The 22,012-nt window shown below is 31.3% G+C and overlaps 1 protein-coding gene and 1 non-coding gene across 3 annotated transcripts; one reads left to right on the top strand and one right to left on the bottom strand.

Moving 5' to 3' along the window:
* Positions 1–2,169: 2,169 nt before the first annotated feature.
* On the bottom strand, positions 2,170–8,450 carry LOC117919059 (60S ribosomal protein L32-1-like). Of its 2 annotated transcripts, none has more exons than XM_034836101.1 (4): positions 8,430–8,450; positions 7,774–7,868; positions 2,742–2,923; positions 2,170–2,561 (listed from the first exon to the last, which is right to left on the bottom strand). In XM_034836101.1, exons 2-4 carry the CDS (start codon positions 7,861–7,863, stop codon positions 2,432–2,434), a joined length of 402 nt encoding a protein of 133 aa, XP_034691992.1. In that variant the 5' UTR covers positions 7,864–7,868; positions 8,430–8,450; the 3' UTR covers positions 2,170–2,431. The 2 variants fall into 2 exon arrangements, with proteins under 2 accessions (XP_034691992.1, XP_034691991.1); XM_034836100.1 differs by lacking the exon at positions 8,430–8,450 and adding an exon at positions 7,966–8,083.
* A 10,378-nt stretch (positions 8,451–18,828) lies between these two features.
* Positions 18,829–18,901, top strand: TRNAE-CUC. The gene has a single exon. It is a non-coding gene; the product is annotated as a tRNA-Glu (tRNA).
* Positions 18,902–22,012: the final 3,111 nt, after the last annotated feature.

Below are 22,012 nucleotides of genomic sequence, written 5' to 3'. Positions count from 1 at the left end.
GATCGATAAAAAAGAAATTAATAAAAAGTAATTTTCAAAATGATTGACCTACTTTGGTATTAATTTTAAAAAATACGCAAAATGAAGATTTATTTGATTATGTTTTTTGAAACTTATTTTTAAAAACTTCTTTTTATTCTTTAACTTAAAAATAGTATTTAAAAATAACTTTTTGAAAACATAGTAAAAAAGGGGTTCATGTTTTCCTTTTGTTTTTAAAAACTGATTAAAACAACTTTTATTTATAAATTATTTTCAGAGAATAATAGTCAAATAGTGTTAGAAATTTTTAAAACTAGTTTAAAAACAGTTTTCTATTGTTAAAAACAAAAAGCTTTTTTTAAATCATATAACCTAATAGACTCCAAAATATCAATTTTCAAACTTACAACACATTTGAAATGCTAATTTAAAAGAAAAAAGAAAGAAAAAAACATACAAACAATTTTTTTACTGTGAACTTTTTTGTTTACAAAACTAGTGTATGATAATACAAAATTTTAAAATATGTGAGACCCAAATTACATAAATCGGTTTCAAGTATTGGTGGGGTAGGTTCATTTAATTTGAAAAAATGAAAGCCACATTTCTTATAGCGTGACCTTAACATATTTTTCTCATGTCTATTAAGTAAGTGAAAGAATAAGACTCGGGACATCCTGGCTTTCTTTGACCCATTTGCAAGTTGCAACAGAGAAAGTAGACTTTGACTCATACCTACCATATAATATGCCCGCTCTTGTAGACCATGAATGCCTTCACCTCCAAGCAATAGTCAAGTTCTAATCTTTTCTATCTTTTATTTTTATTCTTATGGTTTATAGTGCATGTGTGGATCCCCATTTTTTCAACGGACCACGGAAAAAGATTAAGAGAGTAGGAGAAACATTTTGCATGTGCTAGGAGGACAAAATGACGGATCTACACATGAAAAATAATTTATTAGAAAACTAATTTAATTCATTTCACGGAATCATCTTATCCTAGAAAAATGGATGCTGAAGGCAAGAATAGCATTAGGGTTTTTTTAATGCGCCATTATCACTTGGTGCAGTAATTTATTAGTTTCATAATCTATTGTATAATGACGTGTCATATGAATCAACCGTAATAACACTAACCAACAAAGACATAAATGGTAAACAATTTGGTGTGCTCACATTTGTATAAAATTGCTTGGAAGTTGGAACCTCCTATTTTATTGGGAAAACCTCGTCAAAACCTTATGGAAGATTTTATATTTGGTCATAGTATTTAACACCTGATCATGTATTGGTGCATTGGTCAACCTTGTTCATACTTGATTATTTTTTTCATTTTTGATACTTTAATGAAATCTATTATTTAATCTCCAAAGGACATTTGCAAACACAAGGAGAAGCAGCTCTTTTTTAGGGTTTGAAATGGATCCAAACCGAAGCAGCGGGGGAGTTGGTAAGGTTCCATTAACTTGATTCTTAAGTGCCAAGGTCTAATTACATTGACAAGTTTGGAGACAAGACAAAAACCTGATATATTGTCAAACACCCTTCCATTCTTTTCTTCGTTACTCTCGTCAAATGCACTTCCGCTTCCAACACCTTTTTTGCCCCTCACTGCATTCATAATCCAACAATTTACCTTCCCAAATAGTTGAATGGTGTCTCACCATATCCCATGCTTTTTCCTTTTAATTCACTAAAGTCATGTTTAAAATTGTTAAAAAGAATAATTTTCCTCTTGTATGGATGTCATAGAAAAAAATATATCTATGAGAAAACAAAAACGCTAAAACTATGTTTTGATATCTGAAAAATTACTAATAAAAGGAAAGCATTATTAAAAAAATGGTTTTTTTTCTATTTTTGAACGCTATATATATAAAGGGTGAAGAACCTAAAGCAAACAAGAGGAAAAATGATAAAAAAATAAAAATAAAAATAAAAGATTTTCTAGTAAATTTTCCTTAAATAAATGTTGAGCATTAATGAGCAATATAATCTTCTTTCCCTCAATTTTTCCACAAACAATCCTGTAAAAGGAAAATTATATAATTTTTTTAACATTTTTCTTCATTCTCTACTCTCTTACCCTCAAAACCTTTTCGAGAGCCATTGATAAATTATGAAGAGGGGCAAACCATATTTAACTTATTTAAGGGATACCAATGACCAAATAGAGAAAAGAACATTAGCAAAAGCAGTAAGAGTACGATTGATACGATATTTAAAGTGCATTCGCTAAAAATTACGAAGCAAATAAGCTAATAATTTCCGGATCTCATCATCAAGTGAAAACCTTGACCAAAAAGTAAAGACAACTACAGATTTGGCTTCAATACCATAGAATTCAAAGCAAACCACCCAAGAACTATTGATCAGCCCAGATTCTTGATGGAGCTTATGTGCCAAGGGAACTAAAACAAAATCAAACAGAAATATTGCATCAGACCTTACTCATCCTCCTGGCTGCGCAACCTAGCCAATTTGTTGGTAACAACAACATCCAGCTGTGCTGCACGCTCAACAATGTCCTTCCTCTTCCGGGTTGAAATATTGTGCGCTATCTCAGCACAGTAAGTTCTGAAATTACATCAACCAGAATGAGGTAATGGCATGTCCATAGGAAATTATCATGTTTCAATTTTCATTCAATAGATTGAGAACTCAAAATCAAAAACCTTTGATGGGGAAATTTAGAATGATAAGCAGAGCACATTGAAAGAAGAAAGTAGTATAAGAGACAATAGGGAAGAGTACTACCTGTTGTGCATCATCAAAAGTTCAAGCTCTTGTACATTGTGCACAACAAATTTCTTAAATCCATTGGGGAGATAATGGCGAGTCTTCTTGTCTGAACCATAACCAATGTTGGGCATGAGAACACATCCCTTGAACTTCCTCCTCACCCGAGAATCAATACCCTTAGGCCTTCGCCAGTTAGACTCCACAGAAAAGTACACATTCTATTAGTAGCAAACTAGCAATCCAATTGTTCTCCATTTAAAAGGAATATCAACAAGCCAAGATAGTACACCAACAAATGTGGTAAGAACTAAATAGGAAATGAATAAACGAGGAAATCAACATAACCACATTGGTGTTCATATTTTCTCTTTGATGGTCGAACGTTGAACATCCATCTACCCATCAACACACATTATCATTTCATATCTCAAATGAGCAGGCAAATATCAGTAACAACCAGCAAATGTTGAACCAAATCAAGTTTTATCCGAGAGATTGTCGGTCCTCCTTTCAAATATTACTGGAGACGAAGTCACACATAATTCACTGTGCAGTGTGCCTATGTTATTTGCCATTTCCTCATTCTGGCCTCAATTGCTCAAGGATTGCTAATTTACAGGCTTTTAATGGTTCCTAATTACCATGAGAAGAAATGTTCTTCCTTGAAAACCTAGAATTACGTAAGGATCCCATTATATCAGAAAGCCGTTATCACAGGAAAAAAAAGTCACTGGCCATATCACTGTTTTTCTGGATGATATTTAACTTCTATTTTGCCAGTCCGTATTGGGACTCAAAAAATTCTTGCCACTTGAACCAAGACTCAAGGACACCATTTATGCCACTGTAATCAGTTCACACTTCTGCGAGCATTGATTGTATAACAGTCTCTTTGGGTCAATTTTAATTAATGGCAAGGATCATCTTTGCAGCTAGTGAATGTTAAATAAAAGAAATTAAATGTTTGCATGAAGCATGGGGGTGCCCTTTCTTTTCTTGTTTTAAATAATTTTTTTTTTCTTGTCTTCAAGCAGCTAAAAGTCTCATAGCAGTTACTTTTACTGGGATACCAATTAATTTTTCTAACAACTATAAGGAAAAGCTCTGGGAGCTGTGCCTTTTAAGGGTTTACATCCACCCTTTCATTTTTGTCTACAGTATGTTATGATGTTCCCCTTTTCTGTAGAATAGCTCATCCTTCTTGGATTGTTGCATTCATCTATTATGAAGCAAATTCCTTATTTCTTAAGAAAAAAAATTACTAAGCAAATAAATACTTCATCCTGCACAAGCAAAGTGCCTTCAGTCAGAAACATGATCAGGAGCAAGTAAAAGAGTGCAAATTTTTTCTGGTGCTTCTCAATCCCTTCAACAGTACATCATTTATTGTTTTATTTTTTATTTTTTATCTTTTTTTTTTTTTTAATTTTATTTTATGAACTATTGATTAAGAGTAACCGATCAAAAGAAAATAACTTTTCATCAAAGTTTAATTATATTTTTTATCAATGCTCCTTGTAAGGTTAGGCATGGGCCTGTCGTTTCTTATAGCCCTTCTTTGTTGCCCATTGTAGTGGGTTGAGCCTTAGCAAAAAAGGGAAAGCCCAATTTCAACCTGTTTACAAAAAAGGAGAAAAGCCCACAAGAATTCCCAATCCTCTTCTTTGCGCAAGGTGAAGCAGTGTGACGTGTCTCTACTATTTGATCCGTGTGCATCAACAATGCCTCAATGTTTAGAGGAGCCAACCTCAGTTGCTAAAGAAGCTTAACACTCGAAGCTACAAAATAAGATACTAAAATAGGTGGCAATGGTTTGAAGTTAGGGGTGGTGAGGAAGCTAACCTCAGCTTCCCATTTCAAGAGGGAGCTCCCAAAGTCAGAATACTTAGTTAATTATAGAAGCCTTGTTGGGACAAAGAGAAGGCATGGATAGAGCAACTATGATTTAGCATCTGTTAGTTAATGAAGTTTGGGATTATTTCTTGGAATGTTAAGAGGATCCAATTACAGGGAGAAACATAAAACCATTAAGCCTTTGGTTAGATCTCAAAGGGTGGATTTAGCATGCATATAAGAAACAAAGGTACAAAAAATGCCAGTGCAACTAGTTCAAGAGTTTGGGAGTAGGTAGATACCCAAAATGAGGACCAATGGAAGCTAGGGGTTTAGTGGGAGGTACTTTGGTGATTCAGGACAATAAGATGTTGGAGTTGATTGACATGGAAGTATCAATGTTCTTTATTTTTTGTCATGTCAAAAACTATGAAGACAACTTTAATTGATATTCTTAGGGTGTAAGGGCCAAAATCCAAGAGGAGAGAGGATTTTTTAGCAGAATTAAGGGATATGAGAGATACCTAGGAGGACCCTTGGTGTTTAGGAGGAGACCCTTAGATTTCCTAGGAAAGGATGAATTGCACAAGGTTGTCTTCAACAATGAGGCATTTTTCTAAGATCTTAGTGGACCTAAACTTGAGGGACCTTCCTCCGATGTGCAGGTTAGGGATCTCAATTAGCATCAAGGCTGGACCCTTTTTAGTTTCAGAAGAGTGAGAGGATCGCTTTCTAGGCCTAACTCAAAGTGTCTTACCAAAGCCAACTTTTGATCACTCTCCTCCTGTACTCAAAGATGGTTGGTTGATGAGGGGGGGAATCCCCATTCAGATATAAAAATATGTGGCTTAAGATTTGGTGGTCGAGAGATAATGTGAGTGATCCTTTCAATTATATTCTGGCAATGCAGTTAAGGCCTTTGAACAAGACCAAAAATTGTTGAACAAAAGGTTTTTGAGAATGTCTCAACCAGAAAATTAGATGATAGTGTCACATCTTTTGTTGGTTAATGATACCCTAATTCTTTGTGATGACAATCAAGAGCATTTGAATCATTTAAGTTAAGGACTTAAAGATAAAATGGGAAAAATATTAGCTAATTCTAGTTGGAGAAGTTGTAGATGTTAAGGGTTTAGTTTCTGAATCCGATTGTAGGGTGGGAAAACTTTCTACTACCTACTTAGGCCTTCCTTTAATAGCTCCTCATAAATCAACGAGGGTATGGGATATGGTGGAGGAGAGAGTTAAAAAAGGTTCACTATGTGGAAGAGCGATACCACCCAAAAGGAGGGAAGCTCACATTGATTAAAGCATGTTTTCAAGCCTGCCAATTTATTTCTTGCCTTTGTTTGTCACCTTGAGAAGGCTAAGTCTAAGACTAGATCAAGTCTCCAGAGACTTCTTTGGGATGGTAGTGCTCTTCAAAAGATTCCTCATTTGGTAAATTGGATCATTGTCTATTCAAATAAAAATCATGAAGACCTTGGAATTAGAAATCTAAAACTTTACTTGGTAACTAGAGCTGGAGATTTGCAACTGAGAGACAGTCCTTGTTGTAACAAGTTTTGGGAAGGGAAAGGGGGATGGTGTTGGAAGGATGTGCAAGATGATTATGGAGTGGGGTGGGGGTGGGGGTATTTAAGGCAATTAGAAACGGGCAGAATGATGTTTAAAAGCAAGTCTTGTTTATTGTTGGGAATGACATAAGGGTAAATTTTGGGAAAGCTAAATGGTGTAGTGATATGACTTTAAAGGAGGCTTTCCTAATGTGATGTTCTATGGTTATCACCAAAGATGATTGGGTGGCAAAGTTGTGGGAGGAGGCTAGGAAGGGGGGTTGATGGAGCCCTCGCTTTTCAAGATAGCTCAATGACTAGGAACTTAAGGGAGTGGAGACGTTTTAAAGGTTTTTGCACACAATCTCAATTAGAAGCAATGAAAAGCATATGATGAGTTGGAAGGAAACCAAGAGTGGCATTTTCTCAGTGAAATTTATCTATGATTCCTTACCTAAGGGTGGAAGAGACTATTTTCCTACAAAAACATAGTTTGGAACCCTTGGCTGCCAATGAAAGTAAGATTTTTTGCATGGGAAGCCGCTTGGGGAAAGATCATGATGATTAATCAGCTCAAAAAGAGGGATGGGTTGTGCCAAATAGATGCTATTTGTATAACTATGATGATGATCTCAGCTGATCATTTATGCTTCCATGTGCCAAAGCAAGAACATTGTAGCAACTAGTTTTTTCAATGTTTGGTGGGACATGGATGATGCACTCTTCGATTAGAGGGAACTTTCTAAGCCGGCATGGTTTATCTATGGGGAAGAAATAAAAGAAAGCTTGGAGGCTGCTCCTTTAGGTGTGTTTTGAACTCTATGAAAGAAAAGAATAGATGGTCATTTCAAGATGTGTAGCAGTTAGATCAAACAATTAAACATTCTTTTAAGGCTACTTTTTTAGATTTGATTAAAGTGTACATGGATCATTACTCAATATCCATGATAGGATTTGTTGATTGGCTGAGCTTCAAGTAAGGAGAGGGAGGGAGGTTGTTTCCTATTTTCTCTTTCCTTGGTTAGCCTTTTGGCATTATATTGCATACATTCTGTGCACCTTGGTGTGCCTTTTCGAAGGCACTATTAACATGTTCTTTTTATTGCTTATAAAAAAAATAGATTCAATAACTAGGATCCTTACAACAGCTAGTGAAGCATATAGCAAACAATCAGTAGGGAACTGTTAGAAAAATCCAACCTAAACAAAGCTTTACAGCTCATTTTTGTTCATTGACTAGCCTAGACATGGGAAACCAAATACTAATTTTGGGTTTATTTTTAAAATAACTATATGGTATTTCACTTTGCCTCTCAAGTTTACAGTATGAACTACTAAGAAATGCTAGCACATACCATCATCAAAGATTCTGTGGAAAGGTAACATCTCACAGCTTTATATAATTTGGTCATCAAACCTAGATTGGCTTGTCAGATGGCTAAAAAAGCACAAATCATCCAGATTAAGCTTAATATCTAAACCTTATGTTTGAACTTACTCTGTTATTGCTCACCTGTGACCTAGTTTTCCATAATTTCACTATGTCTTTACATATTTTTTGTTTATCCACATATCAAAATTTATATAGTGATTACCATTAAAGAAAAAAACGAATTCATTCCTACCAAGCTAGCAAGAAAGAACTACGAAAAATATACCTCCACAGAAACCTTTCGATCACTTTGGGGCCTCTTGAACTTTTTGACCCTCTTCTTCACTATCCTCTTGGAGAGCAAGGGAACAGCCATTGTTTCTACATAAATCCCAAATTTCAACCGCAACAAATAAGGATAAAATAACTCATAAAAAAATTGAGCAAAAAGAAAGAGAACATCTCCAAGATTGACTACCTGAAATCTGAAGAAAATTAGAAGTACAAATGGTTTCTAAATCAAAATAAATCCCATTAAATGACACAGATACACGCAGATTAGAGAGCAACCATAAGCACATTCCTATAAAATCAACCTAGCCATTTCTAATTTTTTTCCTCAACTTTCAACTCTAAATGTGCAAAATGACTCTAGGATCCAGATTATTTGCACAAGAAAATAATTTCTATACAGATCCGCAAAGAAAATGCGGAAAACATGAAGCTAAAGCTCCGTTCGGTTAGTGAGAAAGAGAGGGAAAACAATAGGAAAATAATAGTAAAACAAATGCTAAGTCCGAAAAATCCTGCAGCACAGTCCCACGTAAATAAAAAAACTTCAAGAAAACAGAAAAGCTTCCAAAATTCTTTTTTTTTTTTCTTCTCTTTTCTTGTGCTTTCTCGCCAGCCAAACAAGCAATTCAAAGAGAGATTATAGCTCACCTCCTCGATACGACGCACTTCGGAGGAGGACCTAGGGTTTCCAGCATTTATATTTATCTACAAATTTCCTGATTCGGTGCTCTGGTACCCACCGTAAGCACTTGGGTTGCTGCTGCAATTCATCCAATAGAATCGGAATATTTTTAAAAAAATAAAAAATAGAAAAAGGTATTAATGTTGTTTTTAAAAATTAATCATGTTGAAGTTATGTTTGTTTCGAGAAATTGGAGAGGAAAATGTGAGGAAAAGAAAATAAAGGAAAGAAAGAGTGTGGGAAATAAAAAAAATAGATTTAAAAATATTTTTTCAAACTAATTTCACTTATTTTTCTTGACTAAATAATTTTAAAATATATAAAATTTTAATTAATTTTAATTATATTTAATTTTCTTCCATATTTTTCATAAATCATTTTCTTTAATATTTTTTTTAAACATAGCTATAAAGTATCATTTGAAAATTTTGAGATTTGCAATTCATAATTCAAAATGTTAGCCTTATAGATAGTGGAAATTTATTTATTTATTATTAATTAGGTTCAATATAATATTATTGATGATTTTTGAAAACTTTGAATTTGATAAGTGGTTATTAATATTTATATTAATAAAATAATAATAAATATAAATATAAATATATTTTTTATTTTTTTATTTTTATATGTTAGAGTTTCATTGATTTATTGATAGTCAAGAAAAATATTAATTAAATAGTTTATATAAACCTACTTTATTAATCAAGGCTATTAAACAAAATAAATTAAAGTATATATGTGAGATCCAATATTGGATAGGAGATAAAGTTCTTAATATTATATAAGTTTGGATTAAACTCTTTTTAATAATATAGATGTGTTTTAAAATTATGAGCTCACCCAAAGTTGACAATATCTATACTATTGGGTGTAACTCGTTACAAATGATATCAAAATCAATCTCTGACCCCAATATAAGGGTTTGTTTGGCCCTCGCAATTCCATGACACAATAAGGACATTATGTCTGCATGAATGGTGTTTATGATATCTCACATCGAATAAGAAAGAAAGTTTCTAACATTATATATGTATAAGTTGGGTGAGGGTCCCTTTGAACCTAAAGTGAATAATATCTACACGATTGGGTGCGGATCATTATTGTCCATACAATTTTATATATAAATGTTTTTAATTTTTAAAAATTAATTATTGAGTATCATTATGTTAGGAGAAAAAAATTAAAATAACTCTTAATATTCATGTTTCATCATTTAAAATTTTTACAAAGTATATTTATTTTTTAATAATTATTTGTGGATTAAAATTAACACCAAGTTTAACACAATTAATGTATTATTATATCAATGAAAAATAATTATAATAACTCAAAAGAATTTCTTATGAAGGCATAGACCATCCATTCTCTATTTTGAAGAAAAGAATTTCAAAGAAAGAAGAAATACTCCTATTTATTTTATTCTTGAGAAATGAAGGAAAGATGTCACAAGTTTCACTCCAAAATTGGGTCAAACTTATGTTAAGTTGTAATATATCAAATCATAAGAAGTTTTGATACCATAAGAAATGATTATCTAGTTCTTCATTTACCTTCAAATCAATGTTCAAGAGAATAGATTGTCAATTTGGTAGCAAGGAAATTGAAATAAGGTAGAGGAATTAGAGAAAAAAAAAATTCAGCCAAGATCATTTTAGTGAGTGAAGTCTCGTTCGGAATAGTTTTACGTTTTTCACTTTAATTAAAAATTGAAGTTGAAGTCAATGTTATAATTTTAACGGGTAATAATAGTATTGTAAAAGTTTTATTAAATATGAAAGAACTTTGTGCATAAGTCAAAATAAAGAGCTTATCATAAACAACATTTTCCTCACTTATATTAAGTTCTTTTTTTAAACTACAAACTCTTTAAATAAAATCAACCAAACATGTATAGAAGCACTTGTTGAGCTTTAAAAAAAATTGTTGAAATAACAATTTGATTCAATGTTTTTAATGTTGATATGAAATATTGAGTTATTTGGAATTTGCATGAAACTTGTAATAGCAAAATGTAGTAGAGTGAAAATATATACATACACTCACTATGCATGGAGCCAAGAATTTAGGTTGCGTTTGGTTAAAATCTCAATCTCATGTTTGGACTGTGACCTAATGGGAATAGAGAGGGATAAGTCATTCGAAACTTATTTCTAATTCTCTATATGGATATAAAAATCTTGTGCATTGGCATAGGATATTTTCATCTAGGGATATAAATATCTCATCTTAATATCATCTCTCACTTAAAAAAACAAAACCTAATATTTGGCTAAGACATTTCCATGGGTGCACTCCAAGCAAACCAGAGGATTTTAAAGAGAGTTACGACGTTTGCATGTTCTTTAATGTCTTTAACTACCATTGAGGCTTTGGACCATTAGAGGTGACTGTTTAGTCGCCAAGAAGCTTTTCTTAGAGTCTTTCAAGACTTACTTTTTTTCTATAGATTTCATCATTTATCACTTCAAATTTATTCTTCAATTTATTTATTTGTTTTTAAAAGTATTTTAATTTTTAGATTTTTGGATGGCATTGGGTTTATAGAGATGTTTCAATCTCAATGGTTTATTTTCTATAAGTATAGTAATTCAAGTTGTAATCTCATCTAATTTATAATTAGTAGACTTCCTAGTCCGAGTTACTTTATGCACTTTATATTATAGTTAGGCTACTCTATGTTACTTTATATTGTGGTTGTTTTGTTTGTTCTTTGATATGTATGCAATATATATGATTTGTTGAAGTGTATTAATTTCTTAAAGAAAAAGCATACAAATTACTTTCTTTAGCCTATATATATGATTATTGCATTGATATTTATACATGAATGACTGAGGTTATATGTCTTAAAAAAGAAATCTAATCCTTGATTTTAGAATAGAAAGTATCTCATAAAATTAGGAAATAAAATTGAAATAAGAAATAGAACTATATCGCAACTATGAACAATTCTAACACCACTACAACACAACTGTAGCTATAATATAGTTGTCTGTTCTAGATTTCCTCCAAATTTCTACACTCTCCCTTAAGTTGGGTTGTAAATGTTGAGTTGTAATTTGTAAAAAAATATGATTTTATTGTTTAATTGAAAATATGTTATTACTTTAATTGTAGTCTAGCTGGTTAGGATACTCAACTCTCACCTAAGAGGACTCGGGTTCAAGTCCCAATAACAAAATTAATTTTTTATTTTTTTATTTTATTTAGTTTGTTACTTTGAGACTTTTTTTTTTTAGATAGGCCCATATAGCACTTTGGGTTGGACGATCATTTTGAGATATCTTAGAATATGATACACAATTTTCATATGTTCCTCAGTTGGATTATTCATGAATCGTCTAACTACACTAATTGAAAAAACAATGTTTGGTTTTGTGTGAGAAAGATAGATGAGTTTCCCTATAAGTCTTTAATATTTTCCTTTATCGATTAGAGCAATTCCTAGTTTAGTAGTGTAGTCCATAAGCGTGTTTGTAAGTTTACAACTAAGCATCCTAGTCTCCTTTAGCAAGTATAAAACATACTTACGTTTGGAGACTGCAATACCCATTTTTTATCTAGCAATTTCCATCCCAAGAAAATATGTGAGATTCCCCAAGTCTTTAATTTCAAACTCATGGGCAAGAAAACTCTTGAGTTTGTCTATTTCTTCCTCATGATCTCCAATGAGAATTATGTTATCCACATAAATGATGATAATGACATTTCTTTCGTCAACCGTGTATTTTACAAATAGAGTGTGGTCAGACTAACATTGTAGTAACCAAACCTTTTTACAAGCTTAGTAAAATAATTAAATCAAGCCTAAGAAGATTGCTTGAGACCATATAGGGATTTTTTTAGTCTGCAGACTTTATAATATTTGTCTCAATCTTAAGGCCTGAAGGAATTCTCATTTACACTTTTTCTTCTAATTCACTATTAAGGAAGACATTCTTGATGTCCAATTGATGAAGCCAATCTCAATTAGCAACTAGTGACAATAAAGCACATATTGTGTTCAATTTGGCGACTAGAATAAAAGTTTCTTGGTAGTTAATTCTGTAAGACTACATAAATCCCTTAGCAACTAGCCAAACTTTGTATTTGTTAATACTCCCGTTTGCTTTGTACTTGACTATGAAGATTCATTTACTTCCAATCAAATTTTTTCATTTTGGAAGTTTATCAAACTCCTGTTTCCCATTCTTTTCAAGAGCTTGAATCTCTTCCTCAATGGTTGTCTTCAATTCAGGTATTTGTGGAGCTTCTTAGATTTTGTTAGGAATCTAAATATTCATAAGATTAGAAATAAAAACCCGATAACCTGATGACAAACACTTATAGAAGACAAAGTTATGAATCAGATGATTTGTGCAAGATCTTTCTCATTTCCTTTCGGTAATTGAAAAATTGAATTCATCTTTTGACTCATTAGGATTAGAATTAATGTTACTTAAATGGCTCTTTTGAGACCAAATTATGTTCAATTTCATGTACTAACTTAAGATGTGTTTGTTGCTTTATATTTTCTTGATATTACTATTTTTTTTTTCCTTGAGTAGATAATGAACTGACTATTATTGATAGTTTGAGATTGGTTTATGTGAAAATGAGTACTCAACTTAGTGTCTATGGAATAAAAAATTTGGAGTAGGAAAGATAGGAATAGAGTTGTGACTATGATAGATTCAAGTGTTTGAGGTTTGATTATGATTTCTATTTCTCAAAATTGGTATTCCTAAATTTTATTCTCTCTATGAATATTGGTTTAAGGGTAACATGGTTGATTTTCAAAGAATGTCACATCCATGGAGGTGTATAACTTTTTTATGACAAGAAAGTAATACTTATAGCCCTTCTGGTTTGGAAAGTATCTTAGGAAAATAAACTTAGAGGCCAGATCAAGCCTACTTCGATGTTGTTGGGAAGTGTGAATAAACATTGTGCAACCAAACACTTTCAATGGAGTGGAGGAGATGAGTCGAGTCTTAGGGTATGCTTTGAGAAAGACTTTACATGGTGTTTGAAAACTCAAGAAATGGAAAGACATTTTATTGATGAGATAGGTTGCAGTAAATACAATTTCTCCCCAAAAAAATTCTTTGGGACATGGGAAGAGAACATAAGGGCCCTTGTAACTTCTAATAGGTGTCTATTCTTTTTTCTGACTATCTCATTTTGTTGAGAACTTTGATGAACTATGTCTTTTCTTAATCCCCTAGGATAGAATTAAAACAATATTTAGCATTCTCGATTTTCAATACTTAGTATTTTAGCATGAAACTAGGTTTGGATCATGTTATAAATTTTTTTGAAAATTTGTCCCATTTTTTATTTTTCTTTCATTAGAAATATCTAAGAAATTTTAGTATGATCATTTACAAATGACAAACTATCTAGTCCCTGTTATGTTCTTTATATTAGATGACCTCTAAACATCATTATGTATCATGGAAAAAAGATGAGATGATTTGTATGATTGAATTGAATAATGTAAAACCAAGGTTTGGTTAATCTTGATTTTGATGATAAAAAAACAAAGTTTAGAACTAATGATCATATTTCAAGTGTGATTAGGCAAGACGACTTCTAAAGTGGCAATTCAAAGACAAATCAAGCCAATGAGAAATCATGAAGAAGAAGACCTCCTCAAAGAAAAGAGTTTTTCAAGACCAAAGCTTCTTAAAATCTCTTTGTAAGGTTGTTGGTGCACTAGGACTTTCATGTATTTCATTCTTTATTTATGCACCAAAATCATCCAAGAGTAATATTGTTTTAAATATCTTAAGAATTGGATGGTTTCATGTTTTCAACTAAAACCTTGTGTTAAATGATTTTCAAACTTGTGTTAAAAGGTTTTAAGTTGAAAAAGGTTGAGTGTTGAGCCAAAAAAAATGGCTCAACCGGTTCAACCGGTCGAGAACCGATTGAGGAAGGCCAAAAAGTTTCTCTCTCCCAATGGCCTTCTTTTCCCGGTCAAGGTTGAAACTCAACCGGTTGAGGTCCAGTCGAGGTCCGGTTGAGGCCCAACGGTCACTTTTCCTAACGGCTAGTCAACCGGTCGACCCCTAGCTCAACCGGTCGAACCCTCAACGGCTAGTTTGACTTTTTTCTTCTATAAAAAAGCTCCAATCTTCATTGTTTCATGAGCTTAACCTTCCTAAATCATTTTTGAATATATTTGAGCCTTGAAAGAGTGTTTTTGAGTGCACCATTGTTTCATAACTTGCATATCTTTAGTGCACCATTCAATCCTAGTTTTTTTTGTATCTTTGAGCCTAAAGTTCTATTACTAGGATTTTTTTAAGATCAATCTTTGTATATCTTTGAGAGGAATTTTCTCAAGTGAGGAGTATCACTTGAGAGGTTGTTCAAGAGTGGGATAACTCTTAAGAAGTGTAAAGGGTGCTTGGAGCCAAAAGTCCAAGAGAGTGAATTGGAACCATAATCCAATTGTAAAGAGATTGGAAGCTTGGTTGAAGCTTCAAGATAGTGGAACTCTCACTCGATTAGAAGGTTGAGGAAAGTGGACGTAGGCAAGGAAGTGTCGAACCACTATAAACTCTCGTGTTTGCACTCTCTCTTCCCTAACTCTTTTAAATTATATGCAATTGTGTTTATTTTGTTTATTATATATTTGCATATAATTGTCTCTTATTTTTATATAGTTTAAATTTGTGAAAAAGAGACCATCACCTTATTTACCCCCCCCCCCCCCCCCCCCCCTCCCCCCTCCCTCCTCTCCTCTAGGGTGATTATCATAGTTTGGATTAGCCTCAAATTCCTAACAAATAAGACTTAAAAAAATTCTTATATAAGTGACAAATTTTGCATTGAAGAACATTTGAACTTTTAGTGAATAATGATAGAAAGAGTTTTTGAGATACAAGAAACTAAGATATTTTAGATGATACTGTCACAACATAACATCATTATCTTTATTAGAATTAAAAATATAAAGATATTGTTTTTCAACAACTATCAATTGAGGTTGTTTTTCAATATAATAAGTAGCTTTGAAGATTTAGAGTCTTGAACATACTTCAACATTGTCAAATGTTTTCCTTGAATTCAAATCCTAAAGAACATAATGGTTTGGGAAAAGTTTAATTACAAAGTTTTTTTCTTGAGTCGGTTTACTAATGGACAACAAATTGCAATCCAAGTACAAAACCAAAAGAACATAGTTAAGAATTAGGTCCTTAAAGATGGCAACAAAACTTGTACCAACCATCTTTGAAAAAGAACCATCAACCATATGAACCGTAAAATTCCCAAAACAAAATATATAATTTTTGAAAATTTTTGGCATTTCCAATCATTTGATCAAAAGCTCCCAAGTCAACAATCCAAGGACTTCAATTTTCCTTTCTATTTTCAAGACAGCAAGAAAATTATATTTTCAAGCTAAGGATTTGAATTTGATGATAGAATTAGAGGAATTTGCCCTTTGTTGGGAATAGTTGAATATTTTTTGCAACAGTTCCAATTGCTCTTTGCTAAATGGACTAGAATTAAGTGATGCTGGGTTATCCTCAATGGTGACATGGTGTCCTCAACTTTTTCCATCATTTTGAGGATGCGATGACTTCCAATCCATTGATTTCCCATGGATTTTCTAGCAATTGTCCTTGATGTGACCTGGTTTTCGATAGTGATCACACCAAGGTCTCCCTTTTCTTGGTCAGTTATCATTAAAATGATAGAGAGGACCTCGAGCCACTAAGGTTAAATTCTTAGAGACAGGTTGATTGGTTTATGACCCCAACATGACTTTCTACTTTCTTCTTAGTGCACTTCTAAGGAAACTTCTCGGATGTTGGGTGAAGGTTTAGTTACCAATATTTTGCCTTGAACTTCATCTAGATTTTTGTTTACCCTTAATAAAAAATTTTAGGTTTGTTTCTTCTCAATGATTTTCTTGTATTCGTTGGGCAATTCCATTCGGTGGTTTCTTACATGTCCAATTATTGCCAATAGCGAATTAAAAGACTAAAATATTGAGTGACAAACAAATCACCTTGGTGTAAATCATGGATGATCCATTCTATTTCAAATGATTCTATTATGTCTTTTATATCAGAAGAAGTCTCCCTTGCCATTTCTCGGATTTCATGTGCCATTTCATAGGGTATAAATTTTTTCCCTACATCATTGTTCATTGAGTTAATTAACTAAGATATAACCATATTATTCTTAGTCTTCCATCATTTGAATCTTATGTCTCTTTCGTAGATTAAGGCATTGCACTGGTGAGACAGTTATCCTTCCCTTTGTCACATATGAACATCATGACTATATGAGACTATTGAAGATAGTTTTGCCTATTCGATTTGTGTTCAATAATAAGAAGAGTAGTACCATTTGATTCTCTATTGTTGCTCAAAATAAAAGCTTCTTAAGTGGGGGTGACTTTTGGGGTTAAGGAGTCCTTGGTGGCCATCCCATATTTGGTCATGGATAGATTGAATAGTCTAGAATTAGATTTGATACCATGAAGAAATTTGAGAAAGAAAAAAAAAACTTTTTATTTTTCTCTCTTATTTTCAAATTGATTACTGTAAACAATATTTATACATGAATGGTTGAGGTCATTTTCTTTGGCAAAGAAATTTAATCTTTGATTTTAGGAGAGAAAGTTTATCATAAAATCATAAAATAAAATTATAATAAGAAATACAACTATATCACAATTGTGACGCAACTCTAACACAACTATGACAACTATAATTGTAACACAACTATGCATACAACTGTACATTCCAAATTTCCTCCAGATTTCCACATACTGTGTTTCCTTGAACCTTTTTATACACATAAAACTCATTCTCATTTTGATCAAAGTCAGAAGTTTTGACTATTTGATCAAAATATTTGTTCCATGAGTGACATGCTTGCTTTAATCCATAAATATATTTATGTCACCAGTTTTAAATCTTCCTTGAAATACTTTGATTCATCTCAACATCTATGAATTTATAGGATGAGTCATTTCCATGGTTACACTTACATCTTTACTATGACAAGTCTTGCTTTAATTGGAGCTTGCTTTCATGTTTATATATGAAATTAGTTTAACTATTTTACATTGAATGCAAAAGTTATTTTGGGCATAATATAATAAATATATAATTTATATATTATTAAAATTAAAAATAATTACAATAAGTTAAAAAAATATTAAAAAAAAATTCAAAAACTTAAAAGTATTGTATCTTCTTTTTTGTATTTTTGGAATAAATATCATAAAGATAAAAATATAAATTTATTAATATTTGTAAAAAAAATTTAAAAAAACTTCATTTAGCTTTATCACATGCTAATAGCTACATATTTAAAACATTATTACATTTGTTTTAGCTATATCATTTTCATATTGATCATTTTACAAATGATGACATATTTGTGTTATTGTGTTTATCAAGTACTTGATGAATTTGCACCATTATTTACTTTTAATTATTTAGCTACGATTGATAAAACAATATCTCATTTGAAAAAGTAGCTTGACCTTTTGGAAATATGAAACATGATTTTTTTTTTTTTTTGATAAAAATATCTTAATTAATTTTTTACTGGTAAACGTGTTTTAAAGCTGTGAAGGTCTATTTGGGTTCAAAACAAATAATATCTACATAGTTGGGTACAAGTCATTACAAATGATATCAAAGTCAATTCCTGACCTTGGTATGAGTTCGTTTAACTTCATACGGGGTGTTTTTCTATTTGATCCTACAATCTTGTAGGACACAATGAAGACATTGTGCTTATATAAGAGGTGTTTATAATGTCACATATCGAATAAAATGGAGTTTCTAATAGATATATATGTATAAGTTCCTTTTAACATTGCAAATGTCTTTTAAAGTTGTAAATGACATTTTAGGTTCAAAACAAATAATATCTACATGATTGGATATAGATTGTTATAAAGAAAATTTGAATGGTTTTGAATAAGCAATTGAGGTACCTTAGTTTTTTACTTTACCAATTGCAAAGATGATCTCTTTCAATCTTTCATTTTCCTCAATGTCACATTTTGATATGACATCGAAACTCTTCATCTATCCTCTTCCATTTCTTCTTTCATATTATAATATACCTTTCTTTTTAACCGTTGATCCATTCCCAATTACACTTTGCCTACTTCAATTTACATCTCATCTATAAGGTGGGATATCTATATAATTTCCTTACAAATAAACACATAAATTATCACAACTGTCTGCTGATCTCCATAATTTCCATTCGTGGATAAATAATCTAACTCATAATTGGGTTTCAAGGAAAAAAAATTTGCAAATTCCATGGATATGCTGCAAGTTGGTTTTGTAAAATGATCTAACGTTAATATAGTTTAATTTGAAATACACGACCAACTCCGTTGTAGTCTAGTTGGTTAGGATACTCGGCTCTCACCCGAGAGACCCGGGTTCAAGTCCCGGCAACGGAATTATTTTTGCTGAATGGCCCATGGCCCATAGAGCATCTGAGACATTTTTTTTTGTATGGGCCTGCCCATATAGCACTTTGGTTTGGGTTAGTTGAGTGTCAGTCAGGTCCATATCGCACTTGGGCAAAGTTGAGAAAGCATATCATTTTGTAATTTTATCTATTAATCTAGTATTTATCCTTAATTTAGTACATTCTAAAGATTTATTGTTTTATTGTCTTAAATTTAAAAAGAACTTAATTTAACTTAAGTATAAATTGTACTTAATAGTGTTTAGTATTAAGGTAGTAATTTTTTTTTGTCTTAAATCTGAACAAAGCTTAATTTAACTCAAGTAAATAATACTTAATAGTTAAGTATTAAATTATGTATTTGTCATTGTTTTCTTTCACTTAAGTCTTAAGCAAGTGAGTTGATTCTTAAAACCATCTGCTTCAATTCTTAAATTATTTTTATAATGGATTATTTTTTAATTTATTATTTTTCCTAAGATAATTTGTTTTAATGAAAAAATGTATTTTTTTTACTTCCATCTTACTTAAAAAACAACTTGCTTTAAGACTTAAGTTATAAATAAATAAATAAACAACTTCTTTTTATTGTTTTGTTTTATTTTACTTAAGTTTTGAAACAAATTGTTTTTTTATAAATCGTTATTTTTATAATTGTTTTTTTAACTTAATATTTTTTGTGAGGTACTTTTGTTTTAATGGAAAAAATATTTTTTTTTACTTTTATCCTCAATCTTAAAAATTTATTATTTTATTGTTTTAAATTTAAATATAACCTAATTTAATTTAAGTGTAAACGGTACTTAATATTGTTTAGTATTAAGATGCTAATTGTTTTTTTGTCTTAAATATGAACAATTCTTAATTTAACTCAAGTAAATTATTTGCTTTTTCTTTGTTTTCTTTAACTTAAGTCTTAAAATAAGTGAGTTGGTCTAAGAACAATTTGCTCTAATATTTAAGTTATTTTTAAAATTGATTATTTTTTAATTTATTATTTTTCCTAAGAAATTTGTCTTAATGAAAAAAGTAATTTTTTTTTTACTTCCATCTTAAATCTTGAAATAACTTATTTTATGACTCAAGTTAAAAATAAATAAATAAATTAACAACTCCATGTTGTTTGTTTTTATTTATTATTTATTATTATTGTTTTATTTATTCATTTATTTTATATATATATATACTTTAAGACTTGAAATTAAAAAAACAAACAACCCTTAGTTTTATCTTAATTTATTCACCAAAATCATTTTAATATTAAAAGAAATGAACAAATATTTTGCCAAAAAAAAGTATAGGCAAAAAATTAAGTGACTAGAAAATGTGACTATCTAAAATTAATATAAAATAGTTCGGGAAACATGTGGAATAGGTTCAAGATTGCTTACGGTATAATATTTATAACTAGGTTGGGAGCACTTATTTTAAAGTTCGAGCAATCTGTAATAGATCCCAAACACACTATGGTTGAACATTTAAGGACAATGTTAGTATTAATTTGTGACTTAAAGGCAATTGGTAGTAACTTGACTAATGAAGAACATGCCACAATTGTTATCCACCATTTACCTAAATTATGGGGGCAAATGAAACTTGTGCTCAATTACCACTAGAATATCAAAACTTTTATTGATATTTCTTGTCATATTGAGTTGGACGCAGAGCACTTAAGGGTGCAACATACTACACTTGTTGTCCATGCGGGGCAAAGATAGGTTAATAAGCTTAAGTGTAAGAGACAAGGAAAACGTGGTGTAGGGAACTCCACAATCCTTCATTCCCAAGCCTTGGATCTTATAGAGTGCATGTATGCCCTAGATACATGCATGTCCAAATGACTAATACTTTATAAGAATGAGTTGAAAGATGCATCTTTATGTCCTACTTATGGAATGTCAAGGTAATAGATAAACAATGCTGGGGTGAGAAACACCAAGAGGATTCTTGCAAAGGTGTTGTGATATATCCCACCCATCCATAGGTTTAAAAGGATGTTTCAATCTCCCAAAACAACTAAAAACCTAAAATCGCATGCACAAGGAAGAGAAGCTTATGGTCAACTTCAACAAACAATAAATTTCTTAACATGACAACTAGTGGACCAAATGTGGCTTGAATTTACTTCAAATTCTAGAAACCTTAGATTTGTCATTTATCACATGCACAAGAGAAACTTACGATCAACTTCAACACCCAATAGATTTCTCAACATGACAACTAGTAAACCAAATGTGGCTTGAATTTGCTTCAAATTCTAAAAACCTTAGATTTGTCATTTCAATAAATGGTATCAATTGTCACAACTTTATAACCAATAAGCATAGTTATTAGTTTGTCCTCACAATAACTTAAAACTTAATCAATCATACATGTAACAAGATTTAGGAACATACGTTTGTCAATTGTATTGACTAAAGTTATCCAGAGTTATCGTATATAGTATTGACATGTAAAAGTGGGCCCTACTAGTGGACAATCAAATGAATTGGCATAATATTATGATACAATGGATTGTGATGATGGTGTTAGTACACTACAAATGGTTCATGCTACAAAAGTTGAGTGCTTGATTGATCTAACATCATTTAAAAAATTACTAGAAGATGTTGAAAAACTTTGTATACTAAAAGCTCACAAAGCTTTTTGCATTAGTTAAATTGTACAATGTGAAGGTAGATATGGGTGGTCAAATAAAAGCTATTAAGATTTATGGACCAAGATATGCTTTCATTATATGAGCAATATCGATCTACTATAGTAGAGGGAGGGAATATGCTCTCTATGAACAATGAGATGTTTGCTTCCATGTTCGAGGCTAAGAAAACAAATAATTATGATGAAGTAATTTTTTGCATTAAAGTTTTTATTTTACTATTTAATTTTTTTTTACTCTTATCGAAATGTTGCCTTCCCCCTACCTTAGTCAATCCCTCACGCCTTAAATACGACATTAGAAGGTTCCATTTTCCTTATCAAATGTTAAGAAAAATGAGGAAAAAATACGTCCAATTTTTTATTTTATTTTCCTCAAAATTTTCATAAATAATAAAAGATTACTTTCTTTGCTTTAAAAATAAAATAAAAAAATCCTAAAGTA

This window comes from Vitis riparia, chromosome 7 (assembly GCF_004353265.1).
Source record: "Vitis riparia cultivar Riparia Gloire de Montpellier isolate 1030 chromosome 7, EGFV_Vit.rip_1.0, whole genome shotgun sequence".
In the NCBI taxonomy this organism is placed as follows: domain Eukaryota; kingdom Viridiplantae; phylum Streptophyta; class Magnoliopsida; order Vitales; family Vitaceae; genus Vitis; species Vitis riparia.
Note: the sequence above shows the minus strand (reverse complement) of the source record. Positions and strands in the feature narration are given on the sequence as shown.